Raw genomic sequence first — 18,046 nt, forward strand, 5'->3', positions numbered from 1 at the left:
CAAGTGTATAATTCCGAATTTACTACAAAGATATATCTGATAAAATTATTTGCAAATATTAACTTTGGTGTAACAAATAAATAAAATAAATTAATGTTGGTGTTTATTTTAGTGCGGTAGATCAACTTCGAAGTGGCATTAGATTGAACCGATTTAACAACAAAGAAATAGGGAAATAAGCTCGATGAGCTGCAAAATATCATTTTCAACAAAATTTTCAATGATAGTTAAATAATATAATTTAATAAAAATTTAATCCTAAAGAGAAATAATCGGAAATAATGAGGCCTGTCTCCAAAAGTTAAAAGCCCGCGCATGCACTTGGCTGATTGTGAAGCGAAAATCGCTTCGCGCCTCTTGAATTGGAATGAACCTCCTTGGACAAGCGAAGAGTCCCCGCTCCACGCTCCTATTGTCCTCTTGCATAGCGTTAGCCAGGCTGATCAGGCAAGATCTGTAAACACAAACACAATTCGCCGGCAGTGTTCGCCAAACTTGTGACTTTCCTGTTGAATTTTAGGACGTTGTTATCCCCCTTGTTTCTTCTTGCAATAATAATTAGAGCGGCGACGGTATGTGATCAATGTTAATTTATATATTGCGCAGTAAAATCGACAGCGAAAATTTATCTAGGCATGTCGGATAACAGCAAGTTGAACTGCGCTGTTGGTGTAGACCTCAGGAAACTGATTGATGAATCAAAGGTGCTTGTTGTTGGAGCCGGAGGAATTGGTTGTGAGCTCCTGAAAAATCTTGTGTTGGCTGGATTTAACAAGATTGACCTGGTTAGTTGAAGTTTTATTTTTACTCTCTTCACTGTGCTTGTAAATACATATCCATTTATGTAAGCGATTGTTTTTCAAACTTACCGCTTATAGTGTATGCATACATTACTTTTAAAATGTTTAATTTGCAGATTGATCTGGACACTATTGATGTCAGCAACTTAAACAGACAATTCCTCTTTCAACGATGCCATGTTGGAAAGTCGAAAGCGCTGTCAGCAAAGGAAAGTGCTTTGCGCTTCAATCCAAGAGCCACAATTAATGCCCATCATGATAGCATCACAGAGTAAGCATTATCTGCGATTTATTTACAATAAGCAAGTCTAAATTTGCTATTTTCATTCGCAGAAGTAGGTACGGAGTCAACTACTTTAAAGAGTTCAATCTTGTGCTGAACGCCCTCGACAACCGAGCGGCCCGTTCACATGTCAATCGCATGTGTCTGGCTGCTGGAATCCCTCTAGTTGAGAGTGGAACTGCTGGCTACAATGGGCAAGTAGAGGTTTGTCACTCCCCAAAATTAACTTGGGAATGTGACTGACGGGAATTATATAATTCTATTCAGGTTATCATGAAAGGCAAGACTGAGTGCTACGAATGTCAGCCAAAACAAGCAACAAAGACCTTTCCTGGTTGTACAATCAGAAACACACCTTCTGAGCCTATCCACTGCATTGTTTGGGCTAAGCATCTTTTCAAGTACTTTACTTAAAACTATTAAATAATTGCGAATGAAACTTAATTTAATTATTTACAACAGCCAATTTTTCGGGGTTGAAGACCCTGATGAAGACGTCTCTCCAGACACAGCAGATCCTGAAGCAGTTGGTTAGAGTCATCATTATTTTTTCCTGTAATTTTCACTAATAGGGGAATTTTCAGGGGACGCTGGGAGCACTGCCCTGGACGCTGCATCTCAAGAGAATGGCAACATAGAGCGCGTGTCAACTAGGCAGTGGGCCAAGACAAATAGTTACAACGCTGAAAAGCTGTTCCAAAAGCTTTTCAAGGATGACATCCAGTATTTGCTCAGCATGTCCAAACTTTGGGAGAAAAGGAAGGCGCCTGTGCCTCTTAACTGGGGCGAACTGCCAAATGAAGGCATTTATTCATCAAATTATTTGAGAAACAAATCAGACTAAATTTCGTAATTAGTCGCTGGTAGCAGCAAGGAAGACTCGAGCCGCACCCTGAAGGACCAGATTGTCTGGAGCATCGCACAGTGCGGCCAAGTCTTCGAGGAGAGTGTCCAGGCGTTGAGGAAGAGGGTAGAAACCACGCAAGAAGACTTGGTCTGGGACAAAGATGACGAGGAGTGTCTGAACTTTGTTGTTGCCTGCGCTAACATCAGATCGCACATATTTGGAATTTCTTGCCACAGCAAATTTGATATCAAAGGTAAAGAACAGCTGGAATTTAAATTAACTCCTTTATTATTCCTATTATTTTCTGATTAGGGAAGATAAAATGAAAACAAAGAGCTATACTTTTGGCCTGCATATTATCTTGCATTGACTTTAAGTCAGGTAATAATTAAATATATTCTAAAAAATGCTTCATAATTTATTTATTGTAAATTTGTCAATTTATTGTAAGAGGACTGAAGCTTCCAAAAATGTGTCATGGGAAATCAGGGTTGTCAAGAAAGCAAGGCCAAAAACGCACATTTAGTTTTGTAATTTCTTGGAAATATTTTTTCATTTGATTTTGTTATTTCTTTTCTCAACAGCTGGAAAGAGATGAAATTAGCTAAAATCTGCTTAGATTGCAGAAAAGGATTGTTTACTAATAAAAACCATTTTGCTGTCAAAATATTTTTTCATTATTTTTTAAATCAAATATTGAGTATTTTTGCGCATGAAAACAGTTTAAACCGGAGATGAAATATAAAAAATGGGGTTTGAAAGAAAATGCAAACCTTGAGGGAATATTTTATTATTATTACATAACCATCTTGTTTTTCTAAAAAAAATTAATTAAAACTCCTATGTTTCAGCCATGGCTGGCAATATCATTCCCGCTATTGCCACCACAAACGCTGTCATCGCTGGCATGATAGTGCTGCGAGCCTTCCAGGTTCTGCAGCAGCAGTTCGACAAATGCAAAACTGTCTACCTTCAGAGCACCGTGAATCCAAGAGGGCTCAATATTGTACCAGAGGCTGACCTGATACCTCCCAACAAATCATGCTACGTTTGCTCTGAAAAACCACAAGTTCACTTGTACATCAACACGGAGACAAGCAAAATCTGCAACCTGGAGGAGATCCTGAAAACCAGCCTACACATGGTCGCGCCAGATGTCATGCACGAGAGCAACGTGGTAATTTCAAGCGAGGAAGGAGAGCTAGACAATGGGCAGATGACCCTCAAAGAGGTGGGAATCGTGGATGGGGCTCTGCTCAAATGCGACGACTACCTGCAGAACTATGAGCTCAGTTTGATCATTTACCATTGGTAAGGTTTATTATTTGGAAAATTATTTCAATTAAATGATTTTTCCCAAACAGGGAACCCAAAAAAGATGAGCCAGCTTTCAAAATAGTTGCCAATCCTGATGAACTGAAGCCCAAGGAAGAGGATGAAAAAGGTAATTTACTAGTTTACGGGGTGTCCTCCTTGTGGATTGTAACTGTGCTCATCTAGATGGAGTGAAAGAATCTGATGATGAGGGCATTGTTGAAGTGGAGGTTGATCAACAAGAAGTGGCCAAGGAGACTCCTCCACGAAAGAGGAAACTCTCTGATGTTGCTGGCGAGAGCAGCAAGAAACTGCGTTGCAGTGAACCACAGGACGACATCATCGTTTTGTAGGTTAACCCACACCTTCTATTCTTCCATCCTGCATTTTAACTATTGGGCACCAATGGTTATGTATTCAATTCGTAAATTAAACATGTATATTTTCACTAAAGCCATCTGTCTTCGCGAAAAAAATAAGTTGTTTATCTGAAAATATTAATTACCCAAAGCAGGATTGAGAAATAAAAGAGCCAGGCAATTAATTATTTCAAGAGACGTCTATATACAAACAAGAGTGCGTAAATAATAAGCATTTAAAATAATTGAAAGTCTGTGAAAATTCACACCTCATATGTTGCTCCCGGTTAGCTCACAAAACGCCTATTTTACATTATCCGAGCTCGGCCACAATGGTGTTCAGCTCGGCTTGAACGGCCATTGTCTTGCCCTGCTGCTTTTCCATGCTGTCCTTGAGTTTATCTACGGTCGCCTTGAGTAGGTAGTTGCCCTTTTTGATCATCGCCAGTCTGTTCTCGTGCATTTTGTTCTTTTTTGACAACGCCTCGACGCGGAATGGAATCGGATCGGACATGTCTTCCGGCTCGCTCTCGGCCTCGCTCTCAGTCTCGGTCTCCGATTCCGACTCGCTGCTCTCCTCTTCATCCTCCTCCTCTTCTTCCTCCTCCTCCTCTTTAGTCATCTTGCTCACCTCCCGCTGCAGAGCAGAGAACCTCTTCTGCTCCATCCTCAACGCCTTCTGCAGGTTGTTCACTTGGAACCTGAGGGCCCGTTTCTCCTCCAACGCGTTGATCTGCTTCTCCTTCAAAGACCGCATCTTAGACTGCTGCATCCGCAGCTCCCGCATCTCCTGCGTCTGCTTGGCTGTGTCCTCGTCTTCTTCCTCCTCCTCCTCCTCCGTCTCGGTTTCCTCTTCCTCCTCAGTTTCCTCCTCCTCCTCTTCCTCTTCAGGACTCTCCTCCTTTTCAGCCTCTTTTCTCGATCCAGTCCTCTGCAGGTCGATGGTCTGCGTGCCCGAATGCACCGTCTCGGGCACCGTTCCTCCCGTCTTCTTCTCCAGCACCAGGCACCGGTGCTGCGCGTCCTCCAGCTGGGCTTGCGTCATGCCCAGCTGCAGTTGGCTCTGCTGCGCCAGCGATTCCTGCTTGGCCGCATCGGCTTTGGCGGCCTCCAACTCGCGCTGCAGCTGCGCCACCACTGGGTTTTCCCCAGCCGACGAGGGAGCCTGCACCATTCCGGCCATTTGTTTTTTCAGCTTGGCCAGCTCCTCCATTAGGCGTGCGTTTTCCGCTCTCAGTCTCTCTTTCTCGGCAATTTCGGTTTGCAGCATTTGCTTGGTCGACTGCAGGTCATCACGAACTTTGTCGATGTCATCCAACTCGTCTTCTGAGCTGACAGGCTCGACTTTTTTAAACTGCTGCTCCTCTATGGTCAGTTGCCTTCGGAATTTGCGCAGACCTGCCAAGAAAAAATGTTAAAATTTGGTCTCTTTGGCAGTGTAATTTGACAAAATACCTTGCAAATTTGGCCTGCTCCTGTCGTTACAGTCCACGTTTTTCAACCTGATACCTCTCTGAATTTGATTCAACAGCATCACGTGTATATTACTGTGGCTACGTTCAGACTCATAAATGAACTGCAACGGGGGAAAAGCGTGAATTGATTGAAAACTAATAAACGGCAAGAATAGCTCACCTTTCCCTTGGCCTTCACTTTGGGGATCAGCGGTTGGCTACGATCGTTAGTTTCTACGTGATTTAGTCTGACGCCACTCTCAACCTCTTTCATCATGTCGATCCAGTCTGGTCTTCGACGAGGTCGACTACGCAGCGATTCTAGTTTAACTTTTTTGACCTCATTCAGTGGTTTTTGACTTTGTCCTGAAATCCAATTTATTAATGCTAAATAAATGATAATTTTTAACTCCGACCTGGCATGGCTGGTGGTGGGGGTGGTGCTGGAGGCATTGAGGGTGGTGGCGGAGGCGGCGGCATTGGCGACGATTTAGGAGGTGCCTGTTTCTCTGGTTCTTTTTTCTGCACTTTTGGCTTCTCTTGCTCTTTTGGAGGCTTCGGTGCTTCAGGAGGCTTTCCCGTTTCTTTAGGGGGTGGTGGCACTATTGCTTGGGGTTTTTCTGCTTCCTTGAGCTTTTCTTCCCTCTTAATAGCTATAACAGTTTCTTTTTGCGGAGCAGATTTTGTTTGCTGCTTTTCTGGGGAACTTTTGGCTGGGGTAGAAGCGCTTTCTTTAGAATTTCCATTTTCCTGAAACAGGGAATATTTTTAATTGGGTTGTACTGATACATTTTATCTAGAGAAAAATAGCCATTTATTATCTTTTAATTTATGTATATTCATTTATTGCATTTACCTGAACTGTTGTCTGACGTTTAATCGGAGATGGTTTCTGCTGCACAGGTTTAGCTTCATTAAGTTCACTTTTCCGCACACTCTCCTTATTTTCTGCTGACTTTTTCTCACTAGCCGCCTTGGAATTTTTTTCTTCGTTGACCGCATTCTTTCTCTGAACATCCCCATTGTCCTCGCTCTGCTTAGGCTTTGTGACCTTTCGACTAGACACTTGAATCGGCGTGGACTGTTCTTTCTTCGGCGTGGTCAAGCTGGGATCCTTCGGTGGTGCTGGCAAAGAAGGGGGCTTCGCGAGCAACGAGTTGATATTATTGTTGCTGGGCATAGTAGGGATGATCTCGATTTTGCTTTGTTTTCGAGGCTGCTGCGGTGACGGCTCCGGTTTCGCATCGACTACCGGTTCAGCGTCATCTTTGTTTATAGTCTGTTGCCGCCTCCAGGGTGGAACCTGGCTGTTCACTTGTGGGATGCTGTCCTGCCGCACCCATGGCGGTCGGAACGGACCATTCTGGTTGATAGCATTGCTATTTGCCTTAAATACTGGCATCTGCAAATTAAAGGCCATTTTAAAAATTTTACGAATAATTGTTTAAATAGAAAACAGTAATATTTTCTTGCGTGAAAATTAAATAATGAAAGTTTTCAGGAAAGGAACATAATGCGTGAACTTGCTTTTATTTTGCAACACACGAGAATAATTGCAATTTTTATTGATGCGTTATGAAAACAATTTTTTGCAAAGCAGATATTGATGTAAATATGAAGTGTATTTTTTCTTCATAAATTTTTCACCTTTTCTCAATTCACCAAAAGCTTCTTGGTGCAAGATAATTCAGTTCATTTGCCAACTGTGTCACAACATTTTAAATGTAATTTGGGCCTTTCATTTCTCTTTCGCTAATTTATGTTGTGCTATATATCCGGCGGTCGACAAACTGACGTAGGAAGCGTAATAGGTTTTAGCATTATTTCTCCATCAATACTATGGAGCAAACCTCGAGTGAAAATTTGTTCTCAATGACCTCCCTCCAATTCCTGTCCCTGATTAGTGTCCAGAATACCTTCCACTCAAAACACTGAGAATTATTAAGATTTGCTCTCGAGAAGAGGATTTTAAGGATGCCTTGGCTTGTTTATTAATAAACGACCGTGGTAGTCGCTCGTGACGTACCACTCTCCGCATATTTATAATTTTCAACTTGGCCGGGTGCCAGCTAGTGGGCTGGATCTCCAGAATATTCCGTCGCAACCCTTTTGGAAAATTTTCAAATGGTCTTTAATTAACGCAAGGAAAAACTTAAGCACCACTTCACTGGCAACAGGCATCTTTAATCCCAGGAGATCGTCAAAATGTGCACCTGGGGGTGCGTCACCCGAAATGTACTCGCATGAGTCACCTACATGTGTCAAATGGTGACGGTTGTCAACGGTGGAGCTAGATTGCTATGCTAATTACCTTGTGCAAAATAATAAGTCCTCTTTCCTCTCAGCTGACTGCAATCTACTGCTGGAACACTCGAAGCACTATTTGTCCCTACGAGTGGATCGCAAGCGCGTTCATCGTGATCCAAGAATGAGAGGCAACGACGTAATCTGCAGCAGGTTCCCCCTCGACTGAACGTCGTCCACGTCTAGCTAGCAACATAAACAGATGAACAGCGGCTGGCTATTTCTAGACACCTCTTGACGCAATTACAACTGACTCAGCAGCTTTCCCAACATTCATCTGAATTTGATTTTTTCAACGCGAGAAGTATGGCCGGACGAAATTAGCACGCTAATTATAACCTTTGGCTTATCACGACGCGCAAATCCAAGTTCAGGCCGAGCCTGCCAGAGCGGAGGTAGACGCGCATTCCTCCGGATGACGCACCCCTTTTTCTACACCCGGAGGAATTCCAATTCGCGGTGTGACGCGTTTTGCAATGCTTCCGAGTTGTATTAAGGTGGCGGTGGCAATCGACGCCTCAAAATTTTGGTCGATTCCCATTTTGCACAGTCAAAGCGGTCGGGTTCGCAGAACTGCAAATGGGACACCCGTGTTTTATTGTCTTCTGTCCTACTTCTCGCCCCTTTGTCTTAATCGCCGCCTACTTGGACGGTTAATGAGTTTTTGATTATCTCTTCTGACCTGGGTCTACTCAAACGAAAATGGGCTCCATCTCAAAAGGTCGTTTTCACAACTTTGATTTCTCACTTTTTTCCTTTTTTTGCCAAATTCTAGTAGAATTATTGTTCCTTGGAACGAGAAGTGATATGTCAACAACATAAACAACAGAACAGCCCCCCTATAAATGTAACTACTTACAATTAGCCATTGAACTCGTAACTCATTGGGTTTTATTTGTTCACCAAATTTAACAACAATTGTAAGTCATTTTGAGCTTTAGATTCCCACGAATTTTGAACACGCTTTAGTTCGCTGCTGGGCCTTTCATTTTTCAGCAGCGGGGGCCAGATGTGTGATAAAATTAGTTCTCACTGCGCAGATCCAAGATGGCGTCTGAATGTGGGAAGCAAAAAGCTCTCTTTGGATTCCCGTACGAATGTCAAGAGTTTGTTTTTACGATCCAAAAGACACAATTAGTACAAGTAATGCAAATTATGTCACAATATTGACGAAAACTTGGTTCTTTCCGCGAATTTTCACGTGACCGTTTTTCGCGCCATACTCCACCGGACGCCATAACTGCGCGTCGCACGAATCTGGACCCCACTGTTTTTCAGTAAAATATTGATATCTTGAATTAATTAATGATGCAGCAAAGTTGGTGGTAAGCATTAGCTTTATTGCGTCTATCACATACACATCATATGGTGCAATTAAATCTCGAATTATTATGCAACTGTCAATAGTGTTTAGAATTCAGCTTACAAACAACAACAATTTTGAGCTCTCAATTAATAACATCAACAAGCCGCGATGAGGTGGAAAAGGTCGAACAGCAGAAGGCGGTGTGAACAACCCGACCGCTTGTTGTCGGCAGCCGTCTCTCCCTCGTAATTGATTAATTAATCTATCGAGCGCCTTCCGAGCTCTTTCTCAAGAGCTGTCAACGGCGCGGAATAACTTGCGGCTAACTTGGTCGCGAGCCGAGTTACAAATAGTTATAAGACACGTATTCTCACACCTGCACTTTGGGTGCGCTGCGAATGCTCTCGAGAAAGAGAGGTCATTATTCTGCACTACACTTTTATTACTCACCGAGCGCACCGTTTATATTTGTATTAGGCTAAAAAGTTCAGCGGCTGCGGCCTGGGCTTAACTTATTCTGGACCTGTTCGTTGGGCAATACCCTGTAAAATTCATTTTGTGCGAGAATTCACACAGCGCGTGAAAAGATTTACAGCTTCAATGTTGCGATGATGGGAAGTTCGCCTCGTTTCTCTTTCGACAGCCCGTCACTTTTTCAAATGAGCCAGATCATTGTTGGCTCGGCGAGACGAATCCAACTCACTCTGATTATTTTTTGCTGTTTACGTGCACTTAAATGTTGGGGACTATTTTTAATTCTCGCGATGCACAATCTACGTAGCTGAGCACTTTTTGCTACTAAGAGGCAGCGCTCGGGATTGCCTATACTAACTAAGAAGTGAAACGCTTTGTTTTAAAATTGAACTTGAAATAGGTGCCAAAACAATTAATATCTCTCTCACAGTGGCCTTCTAACTGGTGCTAGTTTCTTTTATCTCGGCATTTTTGAAATGCCTGCCTTGCAGTGAGTGCTTTCTGAGAATTGCAAGACTCATCCGTTTCCAAACGACAACTCGATTGCTCGGAAAAATACCATTACGTGCGCGACTATCTTTAAATAATACTAGATAAAAACTGACCAATAATATTTTGGTCCGTTGAACCTGCTATTCATTTCGTTGTTACGTCATTAATTCAATTTGCGCGCGACTTTTACTTAATCCTACTTCTAGGCACCCTCTTTAAATCGTCGTCGTTGTTGCTGGGATAGTTGTACGGCGCTTCTGTGTGGTGGTTTGGCGTATTCTCCACCTGCCTCGCCGTGTATTCCTGTTAAACTCAGTCAGCGTGAGATGTTAGCGAGGAATGTTAATCAAAACACACTTACTCTTGTTTCATTCTGAGCTGCGCTCCTTTGCTCGTAGGTCGGCGCACTCCTTTCCTCCGGTTGCCGGAAGGAACTCACTTTGCTTTTCGCGTTCCACTGCAACTTTGTCCCCACAACCTGGAAACATCATATATTTAAACTTTGCTTAATTTTTCATATAAATGGGAATCAGAACCTTTTTAACCCCACCAGTCGGTTGGTAGTGATCGTTGAAGGTGGATACTCGCGGAGTGATGTTTCTATAGTCCGTTGTCCTAGCAACATTTTCAGTTCGGGGTTGCCGGAAAGAACTTCGTGAACTCGTGGAGCGAACCATAGAACCTACAAATCAAGTATTAAAATATTCATTATTTTAATAAATAAAAAATTATACCGTGTCTATCCTCGCCAGCGGATTCGTAATTCTCTATCGAACTGGCAAAGTCTTTCCCATCGCCTCCTGATATTTATGATTTAATAAGCAAACGTGCTTTTTGTTAATTTAATAAACTTTACTTGGAGTCATCGCTTTTCTCTGCGCAATGCCATCTGTGCTCTTCGCCCTTCTCACTCTAGCCTTGTCTTGGTCTCTGGGCGTAGATATTACGCTTCCAAATGCCATGGATGGGCGAGTGCTTCTCTGATCCCTCCGCAAATACCTTTTTAAAATATAATCAATACGAGATATATAAAATAATAGCCTCTGCTTGAAATCCGCAGTGCCACCGCAAATATTTAATGGGAGATTGACGGATAAGGATTCATGCTCTGCTTTCGTGCTCTATAATACCAATAAAAGCCCAGCCATAAAGTTTATGATAATAAAGTCAGTACCTGGGTGTTTCGCTCTCGATCTCTGCAAACTTGACCCTGAACTCGTCCCCTCGAGGCGTCATTGCTTTTCTGACGGGCGTCACACCCGTTGGCGGTATGTACCGTCCTGTTTTGGGACAGTAAGTTCCCTTTGGTTTCCGGGGAGTTGGGGTAGCCGCGTCCTGAGGCGGCGGCGGATGCGGCTGAGGTTGCGCTCTTGGATCAGGTGGGTCCGGAACGAACCTGCCTGTTTTTGGACACCACGTGCCAGGGGTCTTAGATGAAACTCGCGAAACGGGCCTCTCTTGTTGAAAAGTTAGATCTGTTGGACGCAACTTCTGTGGCGCCTGTGGAGTGGCTTCTCTGGACATTTGCTGTCCAGTTACAGGGGGATTTGTTGGTCTCTCGAATTGACGCTGTTGAAGATCCTGTAAATTATTGTTAAATCAGGAGAAATTTTATAAAATTAGATAAATTTTCTCACTTTGAAGTCAGGTACTTGAGGTCTGGTGAGCGTTTCGTCCACATCCTTTGTAGTATCAACTGGTATCTTATTGTTAGCGACTGGCGTGGATGGAACCGAAGGAAGCTTCCCTGTGACCGTAATGGTGACCTCTTTGGCCACCGGTTTTCCGCTTGGCATGACAGGTGTGGCCTCGGCCATCGGCTGCATTTGTCGAACTGATGAGGTCCTCATCATTCCTGCAGTGGCCCTCTCTGGCTTTTCTTGTCCCGGTTGAGCCGCGACTTGAGGCTGAGCTGCTGAAGGCTGGTACTGGTTTGGTGGCGGCGCTTGGTACTGGGGGGTTTGTGGTTGGTACTGGTTCGATGGGGTTGTTTGATAGTTTGAGGATTGGTACTGGGTCGAGGGTTGATACTGGGTTGCTGGAGGTTGATTTTGGTTCAGCGGAGTTGCGGCAGGTTGGTGTTGGGCTGTCGTGACTGGTTGGTATTGAGTTGACAAAGGAGGGTCTTTGGAGGAAGGGACCTGGTATTGTGCAGATACAGGAGCTTTATAATCATTGGTTGAAGGGTATTTATATTCATTTGTAGGTGGTGCTCTATAATCTGGTGTAGCAGTTTTGAAATCATTTGTCGAAGGAGTTTTGTAATCGTTGGATGGCTGGTACTGTGCTGAGGATGGAGGCTGATGCTGCGATTGGGTTTGGTACTGATTAGAAGATCGTTGTTGCGAGGAAAGTGTCGAGGCGGTGAAAGCGTTTGATTCAGGAGCTTGTTGTGATATTCTGTTCCTCATCGAGTCGGGTTTGATTGAGGACATGTCACTGCCGGTGAATCCACTCATCGGTTGGTTAGAGTCCGACATGTTGAAGTAATTTTGAGTCTAAAAAAGAGATCAATATGGCAAACAGGATTTAAATTATTTTGTATGCGGACAAATTAAAATGCGCATTTAAAAAAAATAACGAGCTTCTATTTGTCGCTGCACAAGCGATCCTTTAATTTAACAATTGCCAAAGGCACCGTGGCTTAATAAAATAAACAAACAGATGTTCATTGAATGAGAGCACTTAATCACCACTCTCCACCTAATTAAAGCAACAAAGCGACGTGGCGTAATTAAGTTAGCTAATTGCACGCAGTTATATTAATCAAGCGGGAAACTCGACACTGAGCGTTGAAATTAACTCGACTTTATTCGCGCTAACTTGAGTGGGAAAGATCGGTGGCGCGAGCAAATATGTTGTGAGCGCTTGGCACGTAATGCGGTTCCGCATAGCACGGAATGCTCACCGGCTGCATAACTACGAAATTGAAATCAATTTAGTCGGATATGCACGTAAACGTGGTAAAGTTTTCCGTTCTTTCGAGAGCAGGCTTTTCATGTGCAATGAGTGCTTCGTTTACAAACTGTAAAAAGTAAATATTGTACGCTAATATTTTCAGTGGAAACAAAAGGGGCAAAAATCGATCTGGAAAGAATTCTTCCCTAACCATTTAACGTTCATACGTTTTATTCAATTCGTGAGACTGGGAGAAATAATCATCAGAAATAAAAAGTTCGCTAACTTCCCCGGTGTGTGGGAATGCTGACAACAAACGAGTGGCTGCAGAACGTTCCGGTTATGCAGCACGCGTAGCGTTCGTGTCGTGACGGTTGCGGCACCGCTCGCTTCAAGTTGATAAATCTCTTTCGCTAATGCGCGAAAATTTAATTTCTCCCTGTGCAATTTGCAACACGACTCTGTCGAGCTTCCTTTAAATTAATTATCGGTGCACTTTGTTCCACGGTGGATGTAAAAAATTTGAATAAAACTCGAGAAAAGTGTGCGTGTTTCCAGTTCGATTAGAGACGGACTGACTTGACGTTACGCGGATGTCACGCGGGCCAGGCCTGATAAATTATGGGAAAATGCCCTGTTTATTTGTCGCACGAGATTTCTTCCGGTGCCTGCCCGTGCCGTTGAAACAAAAAATACACGCGGATATATTTATGCCAAACTGAGACTCACTCGCATAATCTGAATTCCTGGGAATCAATATGCAATGTGCACGTACGTGACCTGCCATTGACACATTGTCATGGAAACTCTGCTTTTCCGTTTGACTTTTATTTTTATTTCTGCCATAATAAAAAGTTACTGCCGTTATATTTTAGTTGATCTACTTTTTACAGTCGTGGGGGATCCGAGTGTCTTTTTATTTGTCGATAATAGTGTCCCGTGAGTCTTATTGCATTACAAATTCTGTATTTTAAATTTAACTTAGTGCAATTTAAGTTTTTATATGAAATTCAATAATTACAAACATACTAGTTATCAATGACGAAGGTAATGTCAATGTAAAAATTTTAAATTCAACTTTGTCTCTTGTCGCCAACGAAAAAGGAGTGAACATCGATCTCACTGATATATTTTCGTCATCCGCTTTACGCATTTTGTGTCTATTAAAATACTTCATTCATAAATTTTCGTGCATAGGGAAAAGAAGGAAAAATGAATAATAAAAAATTCTTTAAAATTATTCAAAAATTTATTTTAACGAGAAAAATTTGAACCTTGAGAAAAGAAAATCATTTAAGTACAAAGCTAATAAACTATAATTAGTGGTTGAATTTTTTAAATGAACACTACTCCGCAGGAAAAAGTTGCTGCGATTTTAGGGGGTGCGTCGGCAAGGGCGGTCGTTTTACACGAGGCAGCAGGGCAATAAAAGGAACGTGAGAAAAAGCGGGCGACTCACCTGGGCACGGAGAACGAAGTTGGCCGTGCACGGCGGCCTGAGCGACTGATTGCGCGCCCATTCGTGTATTGCCTATATATAATGGGATGTTGAGAGCAAAAGAGGGCAATAATAATATCAAAACATATATTCCATAACAGAGAGCACGAGAGGCAGCGCCTGGTACACAGATAATCCGTCCGCCACCGCCGCCGTTTCGCTTTCCAGTCGGATTAATATTCGACGGCCTCGACCAATGGGGTGCCTCTCCCTCTCTGTGCATAGTACCCCGCACCGAGCTGGTGGAGATGCAAATAATACAAAGTACACCCACGTGTTTATATAATATGTAACGTTGTGCGACGGCCGTGCGAAAAACAATTAATAAAGCCGATCGCGCACGATTGACATTTCATCTAACTTTGAAGGGTAGAGCTTAATTAGCGTGTGATTGCAGCTCCGCCATAAATAGATTTTGCATGGACAATTCGCTGAACTTTTGTAAAGCGCACTAGGTACTTTTAAATTACAGTTGAAAACATATAATTAACATTTAATCGATTATTATCAATATGCGGCCAATTTTTATCTGCCATTTTAATAGAACGTGCATGACGTGAATTTAAAATTTTATTTCACCTCTCTCTCTCTCTCTCTCTCTCTTCATTCGAAACTGAATTCAAAATTTAAAACTTCAAATTACAAGAAATGTCATAAGTTTTTTGCGTACCCTGACAGTAAGATAAATTTAAAACAGCTAATGGAAGTTTTTTGACAAATAATAAGAATAAAATGTCCAAAACACAGGCAGACGAAAGCATTAACTCTTGCACGAACGTACGTGCTGTGAGAATAAATGAATTTTTCTCGTGTGCAAATTTAATATTTGTAACCGTCTCGGCAAATATTTTTAGGCTCAAGCTACAAAAATGACAGACAATCAAAATCGAGCTTTTAAGGTTTCTGACCATAAAATTCCACTTTGATTTTTGTTTTGGATTTTATTAAATATGTTTACACGTGAAACATTATTATTATCGTTGTCATCTTATAGTATTTTGCATTCCTATCATAGCAGCTTAAAAAAGAAAATATACGGCGAGCTGCGCATTCTCTTTTTTGTTTCTTGTTATCGAATGCAAGTCAACTGATCTTTGTTGTAGTAGTAGTAGTAGTAGGTGTAAATTTGGCCGTTGATGTAAAAGTGTTGTTGCGTTTGTGGCTGTTGGGCCATCTTGGAAATGAAAAATGAAATTGCTCAAGAGAGGATTTTGTTTATTCGGCTGGCTGCGTTCCCTTGGAGCACATGTTCTGGAGGAAAGCTGAAAACATCGGACAGTGAATTAGAACCTTTTCGAATTATCGGGCACACAAAAAAGAAGCAAGATAAACGGACAAAAGCGAGAAAGAATATCTGTTGAACGGAAAATTAGAAATCACATCATGGTTTGGTCCGCTGGATCACTGTATTGTTTTTTATTTATTTATGTATTTTAACACGGAAACCTCAAACGTCCTGCAAATAGTAGATTTGCAGTGGAATGTTTATTATTTAGTTTTAAATGCTCACCAAACCGTGATCTTTGTAAAAAGCCTGTGAAATAAATAGTGTTAAAAAGACTTGTCCCGCAGTCTCTGCTGGGAATACGTTTGTACACCAACGTTTCACGAAATCGTTAACAAAAAGTGAAAATGCGAAGAAGATATGAAACGAAAAAACAATAATCGAAAAAAATTAGTGGTTAAGAGAAAAAATGGACAGTTGGACGAAAAAAGCTAGTGTGTGTAAACGTGGTGCCTCAAAGCCAGACTTTCGCTGGTTTATCGAGGCCTGTTGCTTAGTTTGCATCAGAGAAATCAAAATTAGACAAAGAAAACTTCTTTAGTCTCTCTCAGCGCGAAAACCAGCGTTGGTTCTTACTATAGTTCACTTCTTGGTGTCAGGGGGACCAGCAACAAGGCTCTTCAGGAAGGCTGTAATTTTGTGCGAGAGGGTTTAACATCTAGATTCTACTGGTATTTGCTCTATGTTTGTTCACTTAAAGGGGTAATGCAGGTTTTTTCCAATTTTAAGGGAGGGTCTCAGGTAGAATACGAATGAATAATAAAATTTGATTGTTGATCAGATACTTACGCACGTAGTCAATGAAGCCATCATCATCCTCAGGTCCACAGCAATCGGTAATGATGGTGTCAACATCTCCACCTTCCATGCGCTCGCCTAAAAATAGAATTGTTTTCTTGATTAGCCATCTCAAATTAGCGTGTTTTTAATTCTCAAGTCTACGCATAAGCTAACTTGGAAAGAGAAACTAGGTGAATAGTCACGGCATTAAAATCAAGAATATTCCGTTGCTAATATGTTCAGCTTATCAGCTTGATTTCAATTTTTGTAGATAAAAAAGCCCTCAATTATTGTTTAAATTATATTATCAGATTATCCGTGATCAATTATAAAATCCAATTGGCTGTGCATGTTTATATATGGCTCTGGGTGTGTTTATCAACTGTTGAAATTTATTTGGGAAGCAAATTTTGAGGAAAAAAAGTGAAATCGAAGCCTCACCTAGCGACATGAGGGTGTGTGTAAGCTCAGCCAGAAGCATCTTTCCATTCTCCTCCTTGTCGTACAGCTTCAAGCACTCGTTGAAGTCCTCGAAGCAGCCCTGGTCCTTGTCCTTTTTGCACTGGGAGAAAATGGGGAGGAACTCGTCGAACTTGATCTTCTTCTCGTCTGCAAATTTGCACAGATAATTAGCAAGCATCTCAGGTGTCAGTGGCGGCTCAATTGAGAGACTCACTCTTCTTCTTGGTGCCGCCCAATTTCTCAATGGTGGCGTTGGTGGGGTTCAGGTTGAGGGCGCGCAGGAGGTTGCCCAGGTCGACGGCGTCGATGCCGTTGCCCTCATTGTCGTAGATGGAGAAAGCGAACTCCGCGCCTGCAACATTTCAGTTTCGATTTCAAATTTGTTCGGCTGCAGGCCGCGAGCTCAGTGAGTCGGACGCATCGGCTTGGGTGCCGGCCGCGCGCCGCACCGATCGAGTTGGGTGCCTGCCAAGCATCTCGATGGCCCAAGCCGAGGCTAAACTTAGCTCAGCTCCTTTTATGATGAGGCAGCCCACCGTCGGGCTATTTACAGAACAACCGCGGGCTCTCGGAGCGCCGCTGGCCCGCTCGCACACGCGCACGCAAAAATGCAATTTTCGGTCCCCACGAGTTGCATGTTGCATGTTTTTACTTTCAACCGGAAATGAAACTAGTAAAATTGAAATTGACTAAGGGAATGTACGGGCTTGAGGTTGGACTCGTTGAAATTTGACGTCTGCAGTTTGCAATTTGATTTTTTAGGTGGAAAAAACTTACGTTCAACTTCGTGCTTTGCAAGGTCAGCCTGGAACAAGAAGAAAATAGAAGGAAAAGTTAAACAAATTTCTATTGCATTCAAATTCTGTTTTAACAAATGATTTGTATTTTACTAATTTTAATCAAAGACTTTTAAATAAAATTCAAAATACAGCGCAAAGTTTGAAAATTCAAATTTTAACTATTAACTCATCTGAAATATTTCCAAACGAAATAAAATTGTTAGCTTGATTGTGGATCCATCACAAAGGGTTAATTGTCCTGATGATCAAAGGTATCGGAGTTGTGTGTTGCGGTGCGTACTCACCATTTGTGCAGCCGCTGGTGTGCCCCTGTTGACTGAAAGACTTCTTGGCGAGAAGTGAGAGCGAGCAGCCTGGTCAGGCAGCCCCTTCTAGTCTATTTGCATGGACGAGCTGCGCGCTTGCGTCCAAGCACTCCGTCCGACCGATCACACTCCCACAAGACCGCTGTTTCACGAATTCAGGTCAAGAAGATTCTTTCTGTCCCGTCGTCTCAGGCAATCTCGCGCATTTTTTCATCGGACACCGATCTGTCTGGAATTTCGCGACGGACGAGCGTCTCATGCAACAAGTGCAGCGGCTCGGTCCGCGGGGGCGATTCTCCCTTTTTGGCGCCGCCGTCCGACTCGTATATCAGGCCCGGCGATAATATTGCATTACTTGTATTGGGTTTCGCTATTTCGGGATCAT

At 42.6% G+C, this 18,046-nt stretch overlaps 4 protein-coding genes across 5 annotated transcripts; 1 reads left to right on the plus strand and 3 right to left on the minus strand.

Annotated features, from left to right (window-relative positions):
• The first annotated feature begins 413 nt into the window (after positions 1-413).
• On the plus strand, positions 414-3,697 carry Uba2 (Ubiquitin-like activating enzyme 2). Its single transcript, XM_065477298.1, has 11 exons — positions 414-572; positions 634-785; positions 917-1,071; positions 1,134-1,287; positions 1,351-1,484; positions 1,546-1,613; positions 1,668-1,886; positions 1,941-2,183; positions 2,782-3,241; positions 3,295-3,374; positions 3,431-3,697. Exons 2-11 carry the CDS (start codon positions 636-638, stop codon positions 3,595-3,597), a joined length of 1,830 nt encoding a protein of 609 aa, XP_065333370.1. The 5' UTR covers positions 414-572; positions 634-635; the 3' UTR covers positions 3,598-3,697.
• Positions 3,698-3,784: 87 nt separating this feature from the next.
• On the minus strand, positions 3,785-7,549 carry LOC135935172 (uncharacterized). Its single transcript, XM_065477296.1, has 6 exons — positions 7,369-7,549; positions 5,914-6,459; positions 5,474-5,807; positions 5,239-5,423; positions 5,059-5,179; positions 3,785-5,001 (listed from the first exon to the last, which is right to left on the minus strand). The coding sequence occupies exons 2-6, from the start codon at positions 6,457-6,459 to the stop codon at positions 3,917-3,919; spliced, it is 2,271 nt and encodes a 756-aa protein (XP_065333368.1). The 5' UTR covers positions 7,369-7,549; the 3' UTR covers positions 3,785-3,916.
• Positions 7,550-8,680: 1,131 nt separating this feature from the next.
• LOC135935173 (uncharacterized) lies at positions 8,681-14,793 on the minus strand. The gene is made up of 8 exons (XM_065477297.1): positions 13,991-14,793; positions 11,271-12,131; positions 10,808-11,214; positions 10,490-10,632; positions 10,368-10,433; positions 10,170-10,315; positions 9,995-10,111; positions 8,681-9,936 (listed from the first exon to the last, which is right to left on the minus strand). The coding sequence occupies exons 2-8, from the start codon at positions 12,111-12,113 to the stop codon at positions 9,820-9,822; spliced, it is 1,839 nt and encodes a 612-aa protein (XP_065333369.1). The 5' UTR covers positions 12,114-12,131; positions 13,991-14,793; the 3' UTR covers positions 8,681-9,819.
• A 157-nt stretch (positions 14,794-14,950) lies between these two features.
• Mlc1 (Myosin light chain alkali) lies at positions 14,951-17,782 on the minus strand. Of its 2 annotated transcripts, XM_065477307.1 has the most exons (7): positions 17,641-17,782; positions 17,334-17,361; positions 16,771-16,908; positions 16,536-16,703; positions 16,104-16,190; positions 15,891-15,943; positions 14,951-15,291 (listed from the first exon to the last, which is right to left on the minus strand). In XM_065477307.1, exons 1-6 carry the CDS (start codon positions 17,641-17,643, stop codon positions 15,897-15,899), a joined length of 471 nt encoding a protein of 156 aa, XP_065333379.1. In that variant the 5' UTR covers positions 17,644-17,782; the 3' UTR covers positions 14,951-15,291; positions 15,891-15,896. The 2 variants fall into 2 exon arrangements, with proteins under 2 accessions (XP_065333379.1, XP_065333378.1); XM_065477306.1 differs by lacking the exon at positions 15,891-15,943 and having other exon boundaries at positions 17,641-17,774.
• Positions 17,783-18,046: the final 264 nt, after the last annotated feature.

Source organism: Cloeon dipterum, chromosome 2 (assembly GCF_949628265.1).
Source record: "Cloeon dipterum chromosome 2, ieCloDipt1.1, whole genome shotgun sequence".
Taxonomy (NCBI): domain Eukaryota; kingdom Metazoa; phylum Arthropoda; class Insecta; order Ephemeroptera; family Baetidae; genus Cloeon; species Cloeon dipterum.